The sequence below is a fragment of the Trachurus japonicus genome, chromosome 12 (genome assembly GCF_045865225.1).
Source record: "Trachurus japonicus isolate A0001 chromosome 12, Traja_1.0".
In the NCBI taxonomy this organism is placed as follows: Eukaryota; Metazoa; Chordata; class Actinopteri; order Carangiformes; family Carangidae; genus Trachurus; species Trachurus japonicus.
In genome coordinates, this window is record NC_140918.1 from 13978585 (window position 1) to 14004174 (window position 25590).

The following is a 25590-nucleotide window of genomic DNA, read 5'->3' on the forward strand; positions in this document are numbered from 1 at the left end:
AACAAAGTAACATATGCATCGCATGTGAGTGCCTGCTGAAAAATAACTGGGTGTAGGGTTGAATGAGTCAATCATGATGGGAGGTTGTGAACAAAAGTCCGCATGGAAGAAATGTGGAAGGATCAATTTAGTGTTAATGTGCCGACTGTAAATATGTGTGCAAGAGGAATGTTAAATAAGTTTGTGAAATTGTGTATGTCTGAGTGTTAAGTTACAAGTTTAACCTATCTCAGAACATGTGTGTGTAAAACTGTGGTCAAGCGTACGCAAACAGATACTCAGAAAAACACATTTACGTTTACGCACATCTGCCACGTGCTGCTTTAATCCAGCGTGTATCCACAAGTGTGTAGGTGTATATAGGGTTGTGTTCCTGTGTGTACTATTATGTGTGTAAGTGTGTGGGAATTTTCCTTCCTTTAAAAAATTTACAGCTGACTATTTTTCTTCCAGTAGCGACTTTAACAACCGTTGGCTACTCTGCCTAATTCAAGCCAGACAGACTAACAGACAAATGAACTGACAAACTGACAGCCTCTTCCTTCAACTCAGGGGTTCGCTTCAGCTCAGATGGCACACGAACATAAGGCACACACAAAACATATGGTAACAGCACACAGCCGTTCATTGATGGGCCGACTTATTGCAGTGATGCTAAGGAATTAAGTATAATTTATTATTGTCTGGTCTTCATGGAAAAGCCCTATTGAAGCTGTTTCAGAGGAAAAAGTTTTCTGTACTTAGAAGCAGTGGTTTTATTTGCCGCTCTGGTTTAACACAACTGGTTCTGGGCAAGCGTGTGGTTGGAGGTGTTACTGAGAATCTAACAGTACTAAGAAGCAGACATGCTTCTAAGTAGATACAATTCTGGGAGGCTTAGGTTTTCTTTAAACGACAACCACATTTGCCTGAACATGGGGGATTTCAATCCTACTTGTGTTACAAATCACCATGTGAGGGCTTTTGTTTTCAGTGGGAGGATTAAAAGTACATTTACACCGGATTTTTGGACTCTGTACTGTAGGTTTGACCACTCTTCACTGCAGAGCAGCACATTGAACATTTGTATTCACATGCTCGTCCGGTCAGTGAGTGTCAGATCCTAACTCAGCATCTGCAAAGTCAGCAATGTTAAAGGGCTAAAACTGAGATTACAGTTCACAACCTCCACCAAAGTTTCACTTAAAGGCTTATGAAGGTGAAGACCAGTGCAGGAAGTCAATCCCTGCTGTGGCACTGTAAGGTCTCAGTTGTATTCACTTATGGATGCATCAGCTTTGAACCATCTTTGCGAGACACATCCTATTCTATAAGAGCTGTCCACTCAAAGATTAAACGTAGAGGTGATGCACTTTTCACACAGCCTCTATTCAAACTCAAAAACCTAAACTCAGTCATGTGCAGTAGGTACCTTTGGTATAACAGCAGGTGACTATACGTGAGCCCAGGTAAGGTACGAGTCATGGATGCAGAAAGTATTGGTTTAGATGCAGCCTATAGCTACTGCCTGTAGACTTCCCTCCATATAACTTGGGACCTCCAGTACATACCTACAGTAGTGAGAGGCAAAGGCAATACTAGCTGGGGATGAGGTTTTTCAGTTAATTCAAAATTATATTTGTCCTTTGCATTTGACTCATACTTACTATCTCTAGAGCAGCTTCTCAAGCCTGTGCCTTAATAAAGGTCAAAAGCAGGAATATTACTAATGCATTACCTAACATGCATGAAGCACCCACAGAAAATCTATGCATGGGTGAGGAGACCATCCCAATTTCAAATGATGGGTGAAATGAAAACTGGTTTTAGAGTTTCAAGACGGTGCACAGTCATTCTAGTCAAAGTTGGGGCAGATACTCAGATATTCAGGATTCCACATTTGAGTGTCGATATGATGTGCAGATAAAATCCTTTCTCTGGCGGGGCTGGCTGCCAGCCCAACTGTATGAAAATGATGACAATATATCAATATGGATCTTAATAGCTCGTAAATTTACATTGGACATAACGGCTCAAATTATGGTGCTAGCAGGAGTTATTTCTAGGAATTATTCATGCGGGACCATTTTCATCATCACTGAGACTAGAATAGGGTTTTCCGGTCATTTAAAGTAAATGGGATGCTCAGGCAGGGTGAGGCTATTTTATAGTGAGGCAGGTATACTGGTTTGGTGGGCGTGTTTAAATTCAGATAAGAGAATGCTGTTTAATGTTGGACAGTGGCCAAGCCAATGTGAAATAAAAGTGACCTCATCCAATTAGACGGAGAAGAATCAAGAATAAAACAAACACAGACAAGTCAGAGAAGTGAGAGAGCCTTCTCTGAGAAGATGCTGCTCCCAGACCGACTTTGACATGACAAAAAAACTAAAATGTAATTGGCTAATGAAAGGAGACAAGACTGTGCTTCATACTGAACTTTTCAACCTACGGTAAGCGTCCAGGTGTGTGTGTGTCTTTGTGTGTCTTTGTAAACACTTGTGCTGCTGAAAAAAAGAAGGAATGGAATAAATCAAGAGATGTGTACTGAGGGGATGTGGAAAATCTGTTCAATTTTAATTCAATTTCAATTTTTATTTTGTTGCATTTTTGTTGTTTTACTTTTGTTGTGAAACTTCAAAATGATCTTTATTTGTTGATGTGGGTTTTCAACTATTACTGGATTTGAGGAGGAGATGAGAGTAGACACAGACTCAGAATCTGGCCAGATCGATTTATTACTAACCCTTTGATTCATAAAGCATTTTTCCATTCATTCTTAGGTTTTTTTCTCAAGTATCCCCAGTGTTTCTTTCAAATCTGTATTGTCTTGTTTGTCCAGGTCTGTTCTGCAGCTTTGCTGCTATAGCAGTCACAGAAAACAACACAGTGCTGCGTCATTATGAATTCTATAGCTCACAACTAAACCAGGTTCAAAATGTTGCCTTCTCCTGTCAACATAAAAAAAAAAAAAAAACGTACATGTCAAAACAATGACAAAACAATAAACAATACAACTCAAGTTTATACAAAATATGAAATGTTGCCCATGTGTTTATTCACAGTGAAACTTCCAAAAGCTTTTGAGAATAGACTTCCACTGCCCTCAGAGGGATGTGCAACTGGAATCTTTTTCCAGAGGCTCATTTCATTCTTTGGGGGTAAAAGACTTGACTTGGAATGGATCAAAAAGCGAGTAATAGAAGGCACTCCTGCTATGGTAATTATAAACATAATTCAGTCTGCACATCTATTTTACAGCATCATCTTTTTTTAGCAGCAGCATGTCAGCTGAGCTCAGTGATTTACTTGTCCTTATCGACTTTACGTGACTGGACTTAACATGATTTTGGAACGCAGGAGGGAGTTTTTGGCAGCTAGGTTCCTGTTGCTCGTTGTGAATGAAGGCGTAATGTGAGATTTGAATGATGTAGTTCATCATTTTAATCATCCCACTAAGGAACTGATTATAACATCTGTAAACAGCTTATAATTCCAAAACATGGAGTAAATACCAAAGAAGTTGTGATGTTTGCAGTTCAAAAATACTAACATCTAATGTATTTTGGAAATAAGTGCGACATGGGTTATTTCACAGAAAGAAAAGGTCGCACAGCACAAATTTAATGTCAAAGAGGCTACATCAAAAACATCTTAAAATAATGACAGTTTAAACTGACCTGATGTCTCTTAGTTGAGTGAATGGATGCAAAAACTTACTCATAAATAGCAGGTCCTCTAAATACCTTTGAAGCTTTGCCACAAATGATGAGTGACAGCTCAAAGTCCAAGAAAATGTTTTTTGGCACAGACCCACTTCCGTTTCTGTTCTCTCTTGCCCCCCTTCACCCCACTTTGTCTGTACTTCCCTGCCTCTCCCTCACTGAAAAGGATAATTTATCACTAGATGAACTGACATTGATGAATAGCCACATAGCACACTGTCAATCAAAATCTAATGCAATTAGAAGTCTGTGCAGACTCATTGGAGAACTATTCTGATAGTGATTGTAGATACAGTATATATAGATGTGCATGTAGATGTGCATGTGCGCAAACATAGATTGCGTTCATGGGAAAAGGAGGGAAAACTCTTTTGTTATGACAAGTTGCAGATCCCAGCAGCAGCCATGTCAAAGGCTGGAGGAAGAATGGATACCAAAAAAATCATAATTTCTCCTTGTGTTTTATTCTTCAAAACTCCTCCTCACTCTCTTCTCTGAATATTTCTGTCCATTACTCACATACATCAGTATTTCCATTGAAATACACATAAAAACAAAATTTACCTTGTTCTCTGAACCTCCCATCTCTCTGAGGGAGCATTAATAGATTGTCTTGCAGACTGCTTTACAGAGCCATGGAGAAGGATAAAGTGTTAATATGGCCTTTACAGCAGCTTGGCCCCTATCCAAAAGGTTTACGATGCGGTGTCAACTACCCTGTTTGTTTGTTTACTTGTGGTGCGCATGCATCTGTGTGTACATTCTATCTGTCCACATCTGCGTCCTGTTTATGCAGGAGATTGTCTGTGCTTTGCTTTATATATGAGCTTGCATCAACATGGAAGCATTTAATGTGTGCTGCTGTGCGAGAGCGGCAGCAAATCTCTGCCCTTAAACAGAGACTTCAATGTGTGCGAAAACGAGCGGGGATGGAGTGAGGGAGGGAAAGAGAGCAGACACTATACGATGATGTCATCGTCCCGGTGGAGTAGCGATACAAAGTGACTGTTTGAGGTGATGGTGCGGCATGCTCAGCAAGAGACTAAACACTATTATGTCTGTGCTTGTGCTGATTATGTGCGGCGTGGTGTGTGTGCGTGCGTGCATGTGTGTGTGTGTGTGTGTCTGCATATGTGTAGCGAGTGGAGGAGACTGGGGCATCTCCGCTCCTCAGTGCAGCACTTATCTACCTGGATGTTGATGATGTCATTCTCCCGGGAGGCTTGCCGTGCCAAGCCTAGTTTTTGCAGGTGACAAAATAAATGCAGAGATGGAGAGGAGAGCAGAGGCAAATGTGCGTCTGCACTTCTCTCTATATGGCCATTTGTGTACTTGAGTTTGCATTAATGCATGTCCAATGTGTGCATTTGCAAATTCATGTTAGCACGCATCCTCCCATATGCTGCAGAGATGCTTTTGCACTTAAGTGTCTGCATGTGTACGTTTATGCATTCATGTGCTCCTGTATGCACCGAGCTTTTTAACTGCCTGTGTGCTTTTTAAACAAGTGTGTAGCAGTGTGCCTACCTGGCTCTTGATGATGTCATCATCCTGGTGGACTTGCAGGACGTAGCCAGAGTTGCAGGAGATGGTGCAGCGGTCCCCATTGTAGAGGTGGCGGCCAGGGCTACTGCACTTGAGCTCTGCATTGCGGATTATGGGTTCCTGGCAGTCAATGGCTTCGCACGAATAATGTACACAACTATGAGAGAGCGCATGTGTGTGTATATGTGTGTGTGCGTGTGTAGGGTGGGGGTGTGGGGTGGGGGGTGGTTGGGGGTGAAAGGAAAGCAAGAGAGGGAGGGAGGGAGAGAGAGAGAGAAAGAAACTAAAAACCACATTTAAAGTTACAACCAACATAAATTTAGAGTATAAAATAACACTGCAGACACTCAAACATGGAAGCAGTCACACATTTGTTCACAAACAGAAAAGCCACGCATTGAGTCAACCACATCCATCCATCAATGACTGTTTAACATATCAAATCAATAAACCACATGGAAAAAAGATTGCTATATTTGCTGCACGCATGAAAGGGGTGTCTGTGCACGACGGAGTGCAGTTTGAGAATTAAGAGCGACAGGATATATTATGTGCAGGCTACAATGGTAGAGTTTGGCCACAGCTCTGTATTGGTAGCCTGATGGAGAAGGCATTTCATGCTCTTGGAATGCTTGGATGCCCAAGGCACCTTTTTACAACGGTCCGCATTCTACAGTATAGGGTTCCCTTATGAAGCCGACAGAGAGGGAGAGAGAAAAGGAGAGGGAGAGAAAGAGAGGGGGAGAGAGGGAGAGAGAGAGAGAGAGAGAGAGAGAGAGAGAGAGAGAGAGAGAGAGAGAGAGAGAGAGAGAAAGAGAGGAAGGTATGGGGGCAAAGAGAGAGAGAGAGAGAGGATGTAAGAAAATACAGGTCTGGAGAAACATTGTTAAACTCACTCCTGCACAAATGGAATCTCTATTTTGCTCCTTTTTTCATCCATTTGTTTTCTTGCTTCTGGTTAGATTTTTTTATGCTTTTTCTCTCTTATTATTAATAATGCAAACCTCCTATGCACCTACATTATCCCTTATATCCCTCTCTTTTTGTCCTCACTAGCACTCTGTCTCTGCAGCAACACCTGGTATTAGAATAAGTAAAAGTAAAACCAAATGAGCTCTGAGTAATGCTCTAAGCTTATAATTAAAATGTTGACAAGATGCTGGAGCACAGGAGCAGCAGTCCCTTACGCCCAGGGTTTTTAAGGACAAGCAAGGGAAGCCTAGGAGCCTCCTCTGTGGACACTTTGGCTTGGAACAAAATCTCTTTGTGGTTTTCTGCTAGTCACTCTGGAATTTCTGACATAAATTACAATTAACTACCTGGAAAACTTTCCTCCTACACTGCACATGAGAAGTACAGTATACAGCACAATAGAATAGTATGTACAGCAAAAAGTAGAATGGAATAGTAAAGGGAAAGCAGAACAAAAAATAGTGTGAATATCCCATGTAGACTAAAAAAAAAAAAAACTCTTGATGTGGCAAGAGTTGATGAGTGCAAAAAATTATAGAGTATAAACTTTAGTGAGAAGAAAGTGAGTGCAAAAAACTTAGACAAAAGGGAAAACATATATGTGCATGTGCTTGCAGACAACCATGGAACACAAGACTGAGTCATGTTAATAGCTCCTGTTGTTAACAACTCAGGGAAAAGGGGATGTGGTGTTTTGTGGAGGCATAAGTATTACGGGAAATGTGCTGCTCAGCCCAGGAGAATGAGAGAGGGAAAGCGGGAGTAGGAGGCACAGAAAGGGGAGAATTAAGAGGGAGATGGCAAACAGTTCGAGGGAGAGAAAGATGGTGTGAAAGCAAAAGGATGGAAAGACAGCGCGGGATAACAAATATGATAAAGCGGAGGGGGAAGTGAGATGGGACGGGAATGTGGACGGAGAGGAGAGATAAGAAATTTGGACAGTGGGGAATAGACGACAGAACGCAGATGATGAATTGGAGCTGATTAAAGAAAAGAAACAGATCAATGACACAGAGAGCCAGGACTCTCCACTGGAGTGTGGACGGAGCCGCGAATAACAAACTCATCATAATACTTTATTATGATACTCAGCTTGTAGCGTGTTCAAGTTAAAACTGCTGAGGATAAGTTGGCATGTCTGCTTGAATTGCCATCATATAAACATGTAGTTTTCAAGAGCCTCTGGATATTAGATAAAGTGGAAAGAATATGAAAGGAAGGAAAGTCAGCAAGAACTCTGAGGGAAAGCAACTAGTCTGTGTGTCTTTGCACGCGCGCGTGTGTATGTGTGTGTGTGCGGTAACAAACAATTTCCTGGCTGATGCAGATACACAATAGTTTTAATCTATTTAGGTGCTCTTGGATGTCTCACTGGCACACAACAAAAGCCACAAACAGCTCTATCTCTCCACACAGACCCCCCGACCATCCACTCTTTGTGTATTGTGGTGTTTATTAGTGCATTTCTTGTTGAAAGGACTGTGGGAGCATCATGAGTATGAATTGTCTCATGCATGACAGTGGTGTGGAAATTGGTAAATTGTGACTCCTCGTGCGTGTGTGTGGTCTGGTTTAGCTGTGTTTGTGAGGTGAGACTTGACATCATGCGTTCAGTAGTTAAAGTTAAAGGTACAGGACGCTCAAAATTACGAGTCTGTAGCTAAATAGCTGCTGATTCTTTCGGTGGCCCTTCTAAAAGCTCATCACCTTTTATGCCTGATTGACAGGTTATTTTATTTGATTAAGGGGTTTGACTTGGGAAAATGGCATTAACCCCAGAGCAGTATTGACTAACACATAAACCATTACAGAAGAAACAAGCCCATTCTGGCATCATTTTTAAGGGAAAAGGGACATTTTTATGCAGTGTGCACTTCAGCCAATACAAAACAATGTAAACTAGATTTAGTATTGGAGGCAGGGAGGTTAGAAATTTGTGGACTGCAGTGAGAGGTCCAAATTGATTATAAATTCCCAGTGATATTATATTTCTTACTTAGAAAGTTTTACTGTTAGAGCTATAACTTCGGTCAGACGTCTAACATTAAACAGCTTGTTGGGGCCATTAATTAATGCAACACTCTCCCTCTCTCTTGCGAAGATATGCACACAGAAACATGGCTGTTAACAGACCACTGTCTCTTCACCTTTTGAGTGAATGTTAACATAGACTAGCATCTCAAGTGTGTGTGTAGTCTGTCCTCTTTTAAGATGGGAGAGAGGACGGTCTTTGTCTGCCTTTCGTCTGCTCTGCATATACAATACAGCCCTTGATGCATGTCTGTCTGTCCTGTCTTGTTCCTCTGAGGCAAATCTGTAATCTGGGACTGTATAGAAATATTGTGTAAAACTCACACAGTACAAACAAGTGCGCCTATATAAACCAACCAAGTCAATTTTTCTGTTTTACAGCATCACATGTGTGTATCTGGCTGTGACAGCAGGGTTGTAACACGTCTAACCTTAAGATTTCAGTTTCAAATGCCTCTGGATCTGGATGTGTGCATATCTAATGGAGGCCTCATGCGCACCAGTGCTCCTTTACCGTGTTTCTCTGGCTCACCTCTGGCCTGTGGGGTTGTAGATCTCATTGCTTTGGCAACCACTTATCGTGATGGGGTCAAAGGACTGGAAAGAGCGCAGACCTACACCCGAGATGGCCACGCGGCGAGAGGTAAACATGACCAGGATCGCCTTAGTGTGGTAGAAGGCCACGGAGAGGTCGTGGTTCACTGGGATCACCAGAGGGTTGGTGCGGCAGCTGAGACGCCACTCACCTGTAGAGTTAAACGGGATGGGAAAAAGTAACCAAACCTTAAAGGTGAAACAGGGCAGCAAATAACATGTCACTGTACTTAAAGCAGATATCAGTGGCACGGCCGTTTCGGCTAATGCTGTGTTCAAGGCAGGCTTTTGAAACCGTAAGTTACAGCTTCAAGTCACAACTACGACTTGGTAGCGTTCCAGGTAACCCGTAGCTCGTGTTTTTACCGTCCTGTTGTCTGTGAAAGTTCCCTATAACGGCCACTCGTAACTTCCGACCCGTGAACTTGTACCAGATCGAACTGGTATGACTTCACAGGAAGGAAAAACACAAAGTACGAGTTTCCTTGAACGCACCATGAGTTAGCAGCCCCCGCCCTTGTCAGGCATCAATTGGTCCTCGTGCTACGTCACCACATTCACGCGCATCCCTTGGCTGCACACACAGCCCTTCATGACGTTCTCTCCCCTCATTGGATAACACTTGTATCCCACAAGGAAAATTTTCTCCTCGGGTTACAGCAGAGCAGAGTGACGGAGAGACTCGTGTTTAGGCTGAAATACTTCATGTAAGTGATTGCTGATGGAAAATAGGACTATTTAGGACTTATATTAACAAAAACATTCCACTGATATCTGCTTTAAAGGTGGTTTCATTCTGCAGCATGTATGCCCAGCTTTACATACTTAATAATCTGACACCAAAGATGGATAAAGAGGGTTGCATTATAAAGCTATATAAGGCAGTTCTTACCTAGACTATGGATTCCTTCCTTGGTGTCCACCAGCTGGACAGTGATGTTACACTGAGTCTGGTCAATGTAGCCGGTCCCATCGGCAGCCAGGTGTATAATCACCGCTGCTGCCACCATGGGATGAGAAAAGTGGGCCTGAATGGAAAGAAAGTGTAAAGTTAAGGCCTTCAGTAACTAGAACTCAGTGAATCCTCTCCTCAAAGCTGATGTTTGGTGCAACACAGTACTATGTACCACTATGCTGTGCTGAAAGCAAATTCTGCCGACTTATGGTGCAGCTATCACCATACAACAACTATCAGGAACTGAATGTGTTTCTGCTGGACATAAACTAACGAAACACTTACAAGGTTGCTCCCTCACCCGCTCGAGTTGCATCAAAACGAGGTGACAGTGCAGCAGTTTGACATGAACTATTGTTTCCCCACCAAGTCACTGAGCTTATATCCTTTGCAGATGTCACCTGAGCCACATTTGATGGATATACAATCGGGCTTACCTTGAGCCAATAGCTCGGATATCCCCAGGCCGTCTCATGAGCCTCGCGACAGGGAAACCACGCATACTGGGACACTCCATCTGATAGATCGAACACCTTGGATTGACATGTCTGGGGAAACATCAGAGAAAAGAAGATGGAAATTTGTTAACTTGTTCACCACCTTCAAAACAAAGTCTGTTTTTCTCATCTTATACATGGTTCTGTTATGTTAAACATATCAAGAAATTTAGTTTTCTTTTTCAATTTGAAACAAAAAAAAAAGAATCAAACCGTAGTCTCTGTTTTAAACGCTTCTCAACTTTATTTTTTCAGTAGCAAACAGGACAACCCCTGTTTTCTCACAGTGTTTTTCAGTGTTCCAGACCAAAAAAAAAAGCGATTATATTTTGACAGTCTCAGCTGCTCCTGTTGTCAGTTACCATCTCTGATAAATGAGAAGCTTGGCCTTTTACCAACTCAACTGTGATCACAACTGACCTCAAATGTTTGAAAGAAAGTAGGGCAACATGCTGGATTTGTGTTAAAATGAGCATTAAATGTGTAACTTCCTAGTATTTCACTGACACGTAGTACCTATCCATAAAAATAATCACATTTGTTTACAATCTCGACCTTTTGACAACGCCGTGACCCCCCTGTTTTTCCACAACTGTCAGCTGTTTCTCAGCTGTTTGGGCTGACGTGCAGCTGACGTACATTCAGCGGAGAACTGTTTATTTGTGTCTCATCAACAAACCCAGCGCTCTGTCATGTGTTGCACGCCCTGTGTCCATCCCCTCTTCCTCTCATTCTTCCTCATAACCTCTGTTGTGTTGTTTCTGCTGGCTCCTTGAAACCTGTCATGCCGCACCTGTCCACTAGAAGCCCTCAGAGAGTTTTCATGATTCTGTGAAGCACCTGAGTTGCCACGGCTCGCTCCTGCCACTATATTCATGGAGGTGTTTGCCAGTTCTTCCTTGTTATTTGGCAGGTTGTCTGAGCTGTCTCAGCATTCTAGTCATACTCACCTGTTGAATGGATTTGGCTCTAACCTCCTAATGATGATTATGATTGGTCCGGTGAAAGCAAACTAAATAATATCCAGGGATCTACTGGTGTTGTTTGAGAGTACCCCCTCCCACACACACACACACACAGGCAAACACAAACTGGTTGATCTAATAATCCCTTTAGATTTATAATACGCTCCTGTTTTGTAGAAATAAGGATCAGCTGAAATACTCCACTGATAAGAAATAATATGAAATACTTAGGATGTAATGTGAGTAACGTAAGATGAGATAACAGAGTGAACAATCTGACATTTCAACAATATTCATTAATACCACATAAATATACTGTGTTCAGTCTGCTGATATGATGAATGCTGAGTAATCAGGATTGTCAAGAGTGAAATTGAACTAAACTCCAACCTGTGAAATCTTGAGACTTGGGGTGTACTATTTTCAAGTTTGAATTTTGCTGTTGAGACTCTTTTATTTTTGTCATCTATAAGCCACCTGTGTGTACCTACAGAGAATATTCAAGTCAAAACAGTTTAGTTCTGATGAACGGCTGCTAAACCTATCAAGTTATTGCACAGTTATCAGAAACAGTCATAATGGCAGAGCTGCCTGGAGTTAAAAGAGTGCAACTGAATTCAAAACTAGTATATTACACTGGCTTTTCTGACATGTGACGGTTCAAAGGACCCCTCATCCCTACAGGATTTGTGTCCCACACATTATCACCTCATTAGCTAGAGGCTGGGATGATGTTCAACATGATATGTAATGACAGACAGGGCTTTTTGATTAAAATGTAGGAAAAGTGGGAGAGGCAAAACGGTAAAGGATTACTGAGCAGTATATAAACACAGACAAAGGGGAGAGAGGGCAGATACCCAAGGACAACGAGTTTCGCCCGCTGCCCTGAGCTAGTGAAATGAGACACCAGTAACATGAGAGTTTTGCTAGAGAGGCTACTGTAAGATCCTGCCACCGTGGAAAACTGGCCAGACCAGCTATCTGTCCATATATCTGTCCCCTAGATCTGTTGACGTGACCTTTCTGCTCAGAGCTGAAGTGGCAGAAACGAGAAATGCAGGTGTGAAACACCTGAGATCAGTCGCCATGAGACTCTGGCCCCGTGCGAGTGCAGTTGCGTCGATGTTCATTTTTCATTCCTGTTTTTTTTTTTTTGGGTGAATGCACGAAACCATCTGTGAGATTTCCAGTCACCAGAAAACAGTAATTTGCTAAATGTTTATGTAATAAATACAGAAACTAAATTGAAACCAATGGTTATTTTACTCTGGCAGGAGCAGAGCTTCCTGGAGTCCAACACTGCTTCCCAGCCCAACTCCAACTTTGGTCTGGCCTTGACAAAAAACACCCACAACAGTCTGACTAACTCTCCCTGACTGTATGACTTAATTACCAATCTACTTTAAAGTCACTGCGGGTCTGCTAATGAATTAAAGTCAAGGGGAACTGTTTCCATTGCTAACCCTTCACTGGCAGAGCAGGTGACAAAACCATTTCCATGTGCAAACTGATGACTTATTCATGTAAACACAGGTGGCACTAGCTACACCTTCCTCCACACCCTCCTCCTCCTCCCATCCTCTCCTCCCCCTCATCTCCTCGTGTGTTTTTCTAACAGCCTACTGTTCGAGACAGACAAACACTGCTTGGCATGCCAGAACCCTTGCCCTCAAGCAAACACCTCCCATCAAGTGTCACACCAGTAGGAGGTAATTCACAAGTCTCCCTTGGCTCATTACACTTCCTCCAACCTCCTCAGCATGCGATGGCAAGAGTGAAAACACTAAATAGATTTGTCATCAGTGTGATTTAGTCATTAACACAGGGGGTAAGGTTGGTAAGGTTACGTGTGTTATTCTTCTTCTTTTTTAAACTGTATTCATTTATCCATCCATCCATCCTTTGCAGGGTCCCACAGGGTTGGAGACTATTCTACCACACATTGGTTGAGTGGTTTGGTCTTTGAACTGTGAGAGGAAACGGGGGTCTCTGGAGGAAACCTGTGCAAGCACTGCCCCATTCTGGATTCAAACCCAGAACCTTCTCACTGTGTTAACAATGCAACAAAACCTTTCTGCCATTCTCCTCTTCTTTGTTTTTCTAATATTCTATTAAAGCACAATGTTACGTTCTGTTGTCCATATTTAAATGTATTTCACTTTCAAACAAAATCCCCCAAACATGGCTATCTTTGCAACCAAAATTGTACCGTATGATCAGCTTGTCAACTTTAATCTAAGGATACATCTCATGATCTCAAACATAATCTCCTTTGTCTACATTTTAAGGACTTCAGCAGTGTTCCTGCTCCTACATGCATCAGTGTCTTCGTTTGCTTTTGCACACATTAGAAAACTGCAAACACACTTTCATCAAGAGCACCAGAGTGCAATCAAAGGTTCAGCCTTTGATCACACCACACACACACACACACACACACACAGTTTAAGCCTTTGTAATCAGGTTAATTCACGTTCATTCATGTTCAGGCAAACAACTCTTTTACAAAGCTATTTCGCACAGAATTTCTCCAACATGTGGAGCCTAAAACCTCATTTAGGCTTTAAAAAGTTTAAATTAAGTACATCATTGGTCTATATTTACTACAGTATATACCTATGTAATACATTAGTTATTAGTTAGTTGTTAATTAGTAGGACAGTTTCATCTGTTTGCATAGGAAATGTGTATTATCCAACAGGTTCTTCAAACTAGGAGCTGGTAAACTCTCCTCCAGTTGAAAACATCAGAAAATTCCTTCATCTGGTTGACCATGATCAGGTGTTATTCAAGGACTGGTAAATGCATTCTCAATATTGAGTCCCTAAGGATGGTAGAAGGAACATGCATTGATTAATGCACTGAGAGGAGAGGGATGGGAGCCCAGGATCATTTATAGCACTCACTTCATCACAGGTAAAGTAACAAAACCTGATCATTTTACACAGATGTGTAAGTTCATAACATATGGCTGCAATTGTCAATATGCAAGGGCTACTTTGAACACTTTAAAAAGAGCGGCAACATCAATCAGTGTTCCACAAAACCTCCATTAGGTAATAGTGGAATAACTAATTAAATCTTAAAGAGTGTACCTGTCACTGACCATGGAAGTCAGCTTCTCTCTTTTCTTTGACAGGCCCTTTTTTGGCCTCATTTTATAATCGGTCTCAGAAAAAGCATGATTTTTAAAAATAAACTTTTTATGGCTAATACATCATCTGAGTCCAATGAAACTGAATAAAAAACAGATGTGATTTCCTTTATCACAGACCTTCTGCAAGCCCTGATCAATCAGGCCGCCCCTAATACTAGGAATGTTAAGTCACCGAAAAGCACTTGCAGGGAAAAGCAGCTGATGTCATTCACATTATTTACTGTATCTTAGTTAGATGTGGTATTCAAAGCCACACATCCTGCGCACACCAAGATGAACGATGACACAAAGGTTTGCATGTGTTTGTGCATATGTAATACAACACTAATATAATCATGTTAATAGATCCCATATCTTATGGGCTTGCATTGCATCACTTTATTGATGCAAGGCAAGACAGGCCAAGCAAGCATCTTGAACAACGCTTTGAGGTAAAGACTTAATGGATAAAACCTACAGGAAAGGGAAAGACCTGGACTAGAGATGGACCTACTGTATGTCAGAATGCTATTTGTAGGTTATAGCTCTGCATTTAATACCATCAGCCCCTGCAGGCCGGTTGCTTAACCTGGGACTAAATCGCACTCTGTGTATGTGGATAAGGGATTTTTTGACCAACCGTCCACAGACTGTGAGGATAGGCTCATACCACTCCTCCAGTCTGTCCCTCAATATTGGTGTGCCCCAAGGTTGTGTGCTGACACCTTTGCTCTATTCATTATACACAATTAACTGTACCTCCACTCATCCCTCCAATATAAAAATAAAATTTGCAGATACTACTGTAGTGGGACTGATTTTTAACAACAAGACAGCCTGCCGAGATAGAGTCTGCAAGAGCTCATCATCGACTGTCGGAGGCAATGCACAGACTCTGCTCCTCTAACCATTGGAGGGTCTCCTGTTTTAGGTTTCTGGGGACCTATGTCACTGATCTAGTAATACAGCAATGACTTTACTTTCTAAGGACGATCAACAAGAACAAACTGGCAAGGCCTTCTACTACTGCTGTATTGAGAGCACTCTGACTGCATAACAGCTTGGTGCGTGAACTGTGCTGCTGCAGACAGGAAGAACATTCAGAGGGTCATCAACACATGCCAAAAAATCATTGGACTGCCCCTGCCTACTCTGGAGGATATATTCAGGACACGTAGTCTACACAGAGCCAACAACATCCTAAAAGATGAGACCCATCCCTGCCACCAACTCTTCTCCCTACTTCCATCTGGGAGGCATTACAGAGCCATCAGAGCACGCACCTCCAGACTCAAAAACAGTTTTTTTCCCCCCCTTAAGCCATCACTGAATTAAACAGTAACAGTCTCTGACCCTCAATCATTTATTGATCCTTCTATTATTACATTTTTATTATTATTTATTTGTTGACTATTTTTTTGGCGAGAGTACGAATGATGTGTATCATGCACTGACGTTTTTACAGAGGCACTTGTTACGTTTTGTTTATTTTGTCAAGACAAAATAATAACTCAAGTCAAGAATGCAGCACATATGCATCTTAACTAAGACCTGTAGTTGTTGGCCTTGCACCAATCTGCTGTGCCTATATGAAATATATCAGCTGTATGCAGACCTTTGAATGGATCGTGTGATTACCACTACAATATCATAGCAAGTAATCATGACAACGGACAGTACAAAGAATCTATCATAAAGATTCCGACTTAGAAAAAGTAAAGAGAGGATCTGTTGTTTGTGAGGTTAAAAAAAGGATGATTAAAGGGAGGTTTTCTAACCAGAGCAGGTTGTTTCGTGATTGCCGCTTGGCAAGAACTTCAGACACTGCTGTATTTACGAGACAAAAGGTTATAATATGCCCTCTGAACAGTGCCAGGTCTTGAGTGAAATCTACAGTGCATCACTATCTGAAAGTGATCAGATTGGACGGTGCGTGCTGGTTAGCATGCTAGCTTTAGTCGAAAAAAAGATGTGATAAGGCTATTGCAACATTTGTGTTGCTTTCCACCTCTAGAGACAGCTCTTGGTGAGTAAAGGAGTGAAGTTTGATGCTAAACTCGCAATGTTTTCTCCAGACTGTTGAGTAACCAGATGTTAATGCTAATGGTGGCTATGTAGGAATTACAAAATGTGCAAATCGCTCCTTTGTAACAAGTGATTGAAAAATCAAATGTTGTAATGTTGTAATTGCTTCTAAATTGAAACCGTTACTGTTGTGCAAAGAGGCAAAGGGATGCCAATTTAGTAAAACAACAGAACAAAAATGCTTAGTTCTGATTACCCCTCCTATCTACACTCATGCTTAACACATGGTTCCCTTGTTCTGAATTACAAGAAGGATGTGACAGTCACTTTACTTGGTACATTAGTTAACAATTGAGATGGCTGTTTGAAACAAAACAAGTTCTGGCTTTCATTTGAAAACAGTCACAGAAACACTGGAGATATGAGTTCAACTTTTTAACTAAAAAAAAAAATACGCACACGAACACACACACATAGTTACACACATGGTCTTAATTTGTACCAGCTGGCCAGTCAGACTGGCAGACAACAGCCAACCCCTGGTCTGTACACACAAACTGGTGTTTGTAAATCACCACTTCAGATAAAAGGATAGCTAAGTGTCTTGAGCCAAGGGGAAACCAAAGGAAATAAAGGTGAAGTAAAAGAGAGAGTGTAACTGTCAGAGTCATTACCTTGAAAATATATCTGTACTGTAAAAGCATCAATTAAGAGAGTAAAATAATACATAAACTTAGAAAGGGAGAAACAGTGAGCTCCGCTGCTAGCAAAGACAGAGTAATGACAATAATAATGGCTCTAATAACATAATGTACCTAAACTGCAGCCTTTCCCCCCGTGATAGAGATTTAGTGCCAGGGTGAAGTTAGATCACCTCCTTCAGAGATATGCCTGCACATAACACATATCCATGTACAAACACACACAGACTCAAATACAAACACACACATATGTTACACCCACCTTGGCTCGGTTACTGATGTCAAAGCCTCCAGATTTTCAAAATGTCCTATCTTGGATTCAAATCAATAAACCTCACTGACACGCACACAAACATGGGCCATATGTTCTCAAAAAGACTACTGAGGCCCTCAGACATTTAGGAGGCCCCACAAAGGTCCTTCCTGTATCCTCCAAACACTAGAGGACAGCCCGGGAGCCAGAGGAAGTGCTTTGCTTGACACCGGCCCTTTTCTGACTCTTGACACTCATTTGTCTTTACATTGTATACAGGACAACGCCAATAAACTACACTTAGATTATAAATCCACACCTAGCAGTGTCAATAATTCAACTAGTTACAGTTATAGATTAACTAGCAAATATTTCAAATATATGACAAATCGCTTGTGCTATACTGTATATGCGTTCCACCTCAGGACGTTAAGGTGTTGCAGCTATTTCATCTGTAGCTTCCTATTATGCACTGTTGAGTTGTAATCTCATCTACAGTACACTCAGACAGACATGACGACGCCATCATGACAACATAATGTTTCACATGCTATGTACCATGTGGTAGAATGTGAGAAAAAAAGTCATTGCTAGATATCATCAGTGGATTGGCCTGTAAGAGCATTTCTGTTGTTAAGACTGTTGGAATTTATCTCATGTCAACCGACTTTCCCACAACTCCTCTTGTCTACACCAATTTACATGTTCCCATTCCCCAAAAATGATTCCAACCCCACTGTTTTAAGTCCCAATATCCTCTGCATGGTTCTTGCCTTCAGTCACTCATTCACTTCAGCAGTAAACATAATCACTACAACTCAAATGATTCTTTTCTTTTTTGTTGTTGTTGTTGTTGCCACCCAGTGCAATTAGTGCAGGCTCTGGTATACCAGGAACAGGGGAAACCAGCAGAGTACAAGGTATGGTACAATTGTATGTGATGTCAGGCTGCAGATGCAAAGAAAATAACTTTGAAGATATTTATCCTGTCACATCACCCCCTAAAAACTGTCTTTTTGCATCAACAGGTATTTCTTTTGCATTCCTCTTTCTGTTTTTGTTAAAGGCAAATATATAAAAAATGTGAAGCCTGTGCATGGGAAGCAGGAGTGAGCATCTGTGAGGCATTTGTGAGGAGAAAAAGAGAAAGAGCAACAGAGAGAAACTAGTATGAGTTTCCAAGCACCATCCCATGGTTTACAGGAATGCTGGTGAGCGCCTGGTGTGTGAGGTAATGTCCTGTCACCCAGCCCCACCCATACCCACTGAAGCTCACCATCTCATTGGTCCAGGGCTAATGATGGGCGACTTCCATGGCTTACTGAGAATGGGGCTGTAAAAGTTAGTGAGTGGCTGCAATTATGCAGTTTACCTATCCCAGTCTCATCAGGGCAGACATGGGTAGTGACTGGGTGGTAGGGGAGCACAGACCACAAACTAATGTATAGGGATTGGTGAGTGTACAATGCCAGCAAGTTGAAAACAGATGGGTCTGCGGAGAATTTAAATGTCCCTCATTCAGTGGCCCCCTATGCTCAATAAAACAGGGCCAATACCCTGCATATTAACAGCTTGAAAATGTTATGGGGGGGTCATCAGTGCCATGAAAAAAAAAATACACCAGCCACAATGAGGTTTCCACATGGCAGAACCACAATAATAATTGAAACGGGAAAAGTAAAAGGGAAAAAGGAACGCCATCCCAGAGGTTTCTTTTTAATGTTACCACACGCTTAAGTCACTGGCACCGTGCCTGACGAGGGCTGTGTGGTTTGGGGGAATGTTTGGTGAGAGAGACAGTGCCAGAGTAGCTGGCCCTCCTGTACTGCTGAAAGCAACAGCTCGGCTACTGTATGAGCTTTTGTTTTTGTGGGCATGTATGTGTATGTGTGTGTGTGTGTGTGTGTGTGTGTGTTTCAGCTTGTGCAACCGTATGTGTGACTTTGCCTGCATGTTTGTTTGCATATACTGTATATGCAGGGAGGAAATGCGTGTAAAGGTGTACGTACACTCTGCAGTACCCTATATACGTCATGCATGTATCCAAAACTGGGCCAGTTATTGTTTCCTTGTTTTTACTAGTCAGAATCATTTATTTTACAGTGCCTCTCTTCTCGCTCTCCTTCCCCTCTCAAGCATTAATGAATGTAGCGGAGGTTATTTAATCCTGACCTCTTGCACATGTGTTTGTTTTACATTTCGAGATGGATGAACTTCATATATAGGCAATTTCTTGCAGCGTGAGAGGACTAAAATGTTATCCCTTCTGTCGCTTATGTATAATTAAGGGGAGTGTTCTCCAGGGGTGCCCAGCGGTTGCATCAGAGATTGCCTGGGCAGCAGCCCTCTCTGGAGAAATCACCTGGTTTGCTGTTTGATCTTAAAGTTTAAATGCACATGCCCCCTCCCTGCACACAAAATCATCTACACACATGTACACGCAGGCAAGCAGACTGCACACATAAATGTATATAAGCACATAGGCACAAACACACACACACACACACATAGAGAGACGCACACGTACAGGTTAGTTGCTAGGGCCAGTTCTCCAATCCAATCCCCCTAGAGCAAGTTGAGCTGGCTCACCATATTCCATGGTGTGGTAGTGGGGGAACATTATGTTCTGCTCCACAAAGACAGCAGTAGTACATTTCAGTCCCCTATGGACCTGCCCTACAATCCTGCATGGAGTCGGCACTGTGAGTGTGTGTGTTTGCCTGTGTGTCTCTAACCATGTACCTGTGTGTGTGTGCAGGATCAAGAGAGGAAGGAGAGTATTTTAAATAAGATGCAGCCGCCTTACTGTATTCACAGGTAACCCTACATTTTAAATGAGAGGTCCTCCTCAGCATGCTGTAATGAGTCTGACATTGAAATAGGGAACAAAAAGTTTAAAAACAACACAGCTATTAAACCTGGATAGAATTTTATACTGGCAGTTAGGTATTTTTGTGATCATTAATATGTCTCAACTTTATTAACTTCATACATTCTCTGGTGTCCATATGGTATTTTGATTGGATCAAACTGCTCATTTTGAGGACATTTTAATGTGGGAATGGCCAATGGTTTTGGACCATGTTCTCCTCTCACAATAATTTTTATTCAGTGATGTATTTTCTTTCGACTGCAGTAAGACTGTCGGTCAAACTAATTTCCAGATTGTTGTACCTCCAATTACAACCACTAACCACATCTGTTCACCCATCAGTCATTTGTCATTTATGGTTCTGATTCCCTGTGTCATTTCAGCCATCATATAATGTATCGTTATATATCATTCATTATTGTTCCTGGTTTAACAGTACTTGATTGCCATGTGCACTTTAATATTTATTGCAATTTGCAAATGTCAACCTCTCTTCTGTTTTCTCAATCTGCATGTTATTCTTTTACTCTTTTTTGGCTCGGATCCCTGTTTCATCATGTAATCACCCTTTGCATATGTTCAAGTACAAAACAACATAACTACAGCGCTAGTGGTAAATGGACCACACTTATATGGCACTTTTCTTGTCTAGAGACCATTCAAAGCACAAACCGCGTTCGCTCATTCACATACACATTCATTCACCACATCCATACACTAATGAAACAGCTGTCAAGGGTAATTTGTGGTTCAGTATCTTCTAACACGCAAATTGAAGGAGATAGGAATCGTATGACCACTGACCTTCTGATTTGTGGACAACCTGCTCTACCTACACAGCTACCACTGTGGTTTAGTTTCACATTCATTGACCCAAAAATGAACATGTGTCATCCTTGCAAATGTATAGCACACATTTACATTCTTTAAGGTGGACTGCAGCCTACTAAGCCATTGTGTACAATGGTCAGTATGTGTTTATGGCTCCATGCACCATTTATTCTTATGTTGCCGAACTCTCCCTCAGCAGTGGTTTGAATGTGGGAGCATTTGCCCATCCTTCTCATTGGCTTTGCTCTGATGTATGAACATTCAAAATATAACATTCAGTTCATTGATCACTGCATTAAATGGATAAATAATGTGTCCTGACATCGCTCTATGTTTGTGTGTTTTACATGGGAAATATACTACACACACAACAAAAGTGCATAGCACTTGAGATCCCGTGCAGATACATGATCTCTCTTTCTCCTCAAGTGCCTTCTTGCGCTGTTGTTGCTTTCTTGCATCCGCAAAGATCCCTATCACTGCTGCCCGCTCCTCTCCCTCAGACACACTGACACACACACACACACACACACACACACACAGAAACACTGTCTTTACACATCAAACAGAACTGATACACAAAGCCAATACAGGACTTGTTTACTAGATCAGAAGGAAATGATGTACTATCAGCTCTCCTCACCCCCAACACACTTATTCAGAACATAAAATGCTCACAGACACACAGAGAGTTAGTTACACTTCAGCATTGTTCTGTATCAAGGCGGCACATCTCTGTTCCAACTCTACCAAAGACCAGTGAACCATAAACACTGGAGCATGATTGAATTAAACCACAAAGGAAGAAGTGAGCTTTTAGCAAGACAGGACAATGTGCTGTTGATTTCTGATAAAACTAATTACTACAACTTGCACTGGCTTATTTGTGAATCCAGTTTTTGAAGTGTTTGACAACATGGTGTTACAGCAAAGTTTGGGAGAGTTGTTCAATTCTTAACTCTGAAGTTTTTCAAATTAATCTATTATAAGGCTCCAGGTCTTAGTCCATTTTGTACTCAGACCTGAGAAATGGGGGAATGCCTTTCAGGGAGCTCATCCATCCAGCAGAGATCAGGAGATTTGGAGAAACCAAGGGGCTCTGGATCTGTTCTGGTGGTTTGTGGTTCCCCAACACCTTGCTTAGACACTTAATATTGGTTTTCTTTGTACACTCCCCATGCACTTATAACCTCTTTCTGGGCCTCAGTTTGCCTCTCACTCTTTATTCATCTCTCTCCCACACGAACACACACTCACACACACCAGCACACAAACAAGCACGAGATGGACAATAATGGTACATATTGTGGGATGAATGCTAGTGGTTAACCAGACATCAACTCCAGCAGAGAACTTTACTGTCATTTTGGCTTCATGCCGCAGTAATGACATTGTCTCGGGAGTGTGGTTGACTGAGAGGATACTCTACAGTGCATTCAGAAAGTATTCAGTCCTCCTCTGTTATGTTGCAGCCAGGAGCTAAAATAGATTCAATACCAACCCTATATTAAAAATAGAAATACTGTATGGACATCTTTGCATATTCATTAAAAAAAGAAAAGCTAAACTATCTCATTCACATACTGACATTGAAATTTACCTCTGGTAGGCACAAACCTGTCCATAGGAGGTCTCACCACTGCTATTGTATTAAAACAAAATGAAAAAAATATAGTATATATACAACCATGAAGTTGAAGAAACAAACTGCACAGCCTAGAAAAATAATTGGGTTGAGGTTCAGGTCTGGACTTCAAGCTTTTCTGGTCTAAAGGCCAGAAAACTTAAACTTGAACTGTCTGTTTAATTCTAAGCATCATGTTTTGGAGGGACTGGGAATACAAATCACCTGCCCAATATTATCCCAGTGGTGAAGTACAGAGATATCCTTAATGAAAACCTGGTCCAGAGTGCTCATGACGTAAGAACAGCCCTTATCTCTGACATTGATCCTCTCCAGCATAAGGATGTTTCTGTGCATATTTTGTATCACAGTCATAATTTCACTTCCTTAAAGGTTAATAAACAGAGAATGACTGCACTATTTAACCCATGAGGCATTTCAGCAGCAGCAGCAAAGCTCCTGGAAGGGTCACCTTAAGCTTATTTATGCATGGTCACTCAACGCTCTCAACATTTGTGTATTGAGAGAAGATATATATGGGCAGGCGTGGTGCAGTGCAGGTGCGCCGCGCTATTCAGGCACACTTTGCAATTTCTGTGAATGGCGCAGCCCAGCGCAGCCCGGGCTGCACCTTTTGAATTTTCTGAGATGGGAGATGCCGAATATATTCACTATTTGGTGCCGGGACTGTTTGTGGTTGGCTGAGAGAGAGAGAGAGAGAGAGAGAGAGAGAGAGAGAGAGAGAGAGAGAGAGAGAGAGAGAGAGAGAGAGGATAGTTTGTTTGTTTTTAGTTTTTCGTTACGGCTGCGTGACCATGCGGCCGCACACCTGCAAATAAATTAATAAGTAAATACATAAATGGGATCATCACAACGGCACAGTGCGTAGTGTCAACACAGCGACATGCAGTCATCCACCCTCACAGTCCTGCTCTTGGGACATCAGCAGCTGCTTTTTAGTCCCAGTCTGTCCTCGCTTTTATCTGAGTTAATTCACTCAGGTCGAGTTTCCATTATGCATACCAACAGCCTTTGATCTCTCATCAGATGCGACGGGACAGTTGATATAGATACAAATTCATGTGCTGATTCAGAGAGTTACATTAAATAGTGGTTGTTGTGATTATTTATTGCATTTAAATGTGCCTGACATTCTGGAAACCTGCCTGTGAGGTTTTTGTGACGTGTGCGCACTGTGTGCTGGTCAGCCAAATTACCACTGCGCCGCCTGCGCTTCGCCTTGCGCCGAGAGTAGACCAGGTTGGAGCTGGCGGGCTTTTGGAAATTGTCACTGCACCAAGCTGAATCCGTCGACACCTCCCCCTACTGCGCCACCTCACCCATATCGGTGCACCTCAGTCTACCAAATTGTCAAATTCGCTGCGCACAGTGTTTTGCCGGAAGAAATTATCACTGCGCCACGCTGCACCACCCTGCGCCGCGCAATTAGAGCCCCAGCCATGTCTCAACATGCTCCACATCTACAACTCAGTGACGTCAAGCGGGAGAGAGAAATTATTAAAATAATTAAGAAGCGTAATAGGACAATTAATCTTTTCCATCCAGCAGATTCTGGAAGGGCTACAGTTTATCCACTTTGTCAGAAAAATGGGTGCAGATCTGAAGGATAAGAGCAAGAAAAAAAGTAACTACTGTACAGAAAAATGTCTATTTCTACAGACCGACCAGTTCCCTTGAAATGACTCGATAAATCTGTAGTCAGTTGGATTTGTTCTCAGTAATTATTGTTTTATTAGTATTGTTATTATTGATCTGTTACTACAGAAGGAATACTCATACCGACATCCAACCATGTTTCAATCAGACTTAAGTAAACTTAGTGTCAATAAGTTGGTTACTGCATGATCTCATCAAAGCCGACATACCGTACTGTATAGAAGCTCTTCTTCTTGAGTTAAGTTCAGATTCTTTTTCCATGTCAAGTAGAAAGTACACAACACGTAATGTATTCAGCGTTGTCTCCCTTGAGTACAGAAAAACAAGCTTCGCAGTCCAGCTGAAGTCGCCATTTTAGTATTGATGACAGTCATCTCAAAGTTGCCAAGCAGTCTATTACCACAACAGTTTTCTAACTTCCCGTCAAGGGCAATGTTTGAGTCTGTATCAGCAAAGCCACAGTGCTTTTGGCAGACGACACTGCTCAGAAAAATTGCATCAACATCTCAATAAAGATCATAGATCAACAGTATACCATCGTTTGGAACTATGCGGATCTGAAACTTGGACTTTGGATCCCTTGGTTATTATCACATCGAATGTCTTTGTCATCCCTTTTCAGCAACCGATCTTGAAGGTCACCCAGGAAAATCTAACCCGTGACGTAAACAATCACCCACAAACTGAGAAAACTGAAACAAAGTGTTCTAAGATGGGGAATCAAGTTCCTTGAAAATGACTGTCCGTTGGGCGATCTATGGGTAGACTCCTGGGTGCCATCAAGAGCAACTCTCAGCAAAACAGCAATTATAATACCAACTGGCCTGACACCACGAAAGAGTCCTCAAAACAGATCGGATCTTCAATAACTTTGTTGTGCTACTGATCAGCCACTGTGGTGTTTTACATGTTGTTCTAAAGCGGTCATATTTTAACTGGATCCATGGATGATGTCAAGCCTGTTTGCCTGGTCTCCATCTCTACGACCAATCCTCGCATTCTTCATCTGTGGCTAGAGCCCTCAGGACAGTCGCCATAGCCACATGTATCCAGTTGCACAACTGCTCAGGAGCAATGCCTGAACAAGTGTCTCGAGTCAGTCATTTGAGGCCATGTTAGGTTTGCTTTGTTTTCCAGGGGACTACCACATGCACATCAGTGTGCAAGACTTTGTGTGTATGTAGACTGTTTGTGTGCATACATGT

General features: G+C 41.9%; 1 protein-coding gene across 2 annotated transcripts in view; it reads right to left on the reverse strand.

The window, feature by feature from the left end:
* Nucleotides 1-25590, reverse strand: part of pappaa (pregnancy-associated plasma protein A, pappalysin 1a) — an 82049-nt gene that overhangs the window by 19691 nt on the left and 36768 nt on the right. For both annotated transcript variants that reach the window (XM_085793313.1, XM_085793312.1), the window contains exons 11-14: nucleotides 10239-10349; nucleotides 9739-9874; nucleotides 8785-8998; nucleotides 5232-5406 (exon numbers count right to left, since the gene is read on the reverse strand). In XM_085793313.1, the coding sequence (XP_085649439.1) occupies nucleotides 5232-5406; nucleotides 8785-8998; nucleotides 9739-9874; nucleotides 10239-10349 (636 nt within the window). The remainder of the gene's footprint in view (nucleotides 1-5231; nucleotides 5407-8784; nucleotides 8999-9738; nucleotides 9875-10238; nucleotides 10350-25590) is intronic.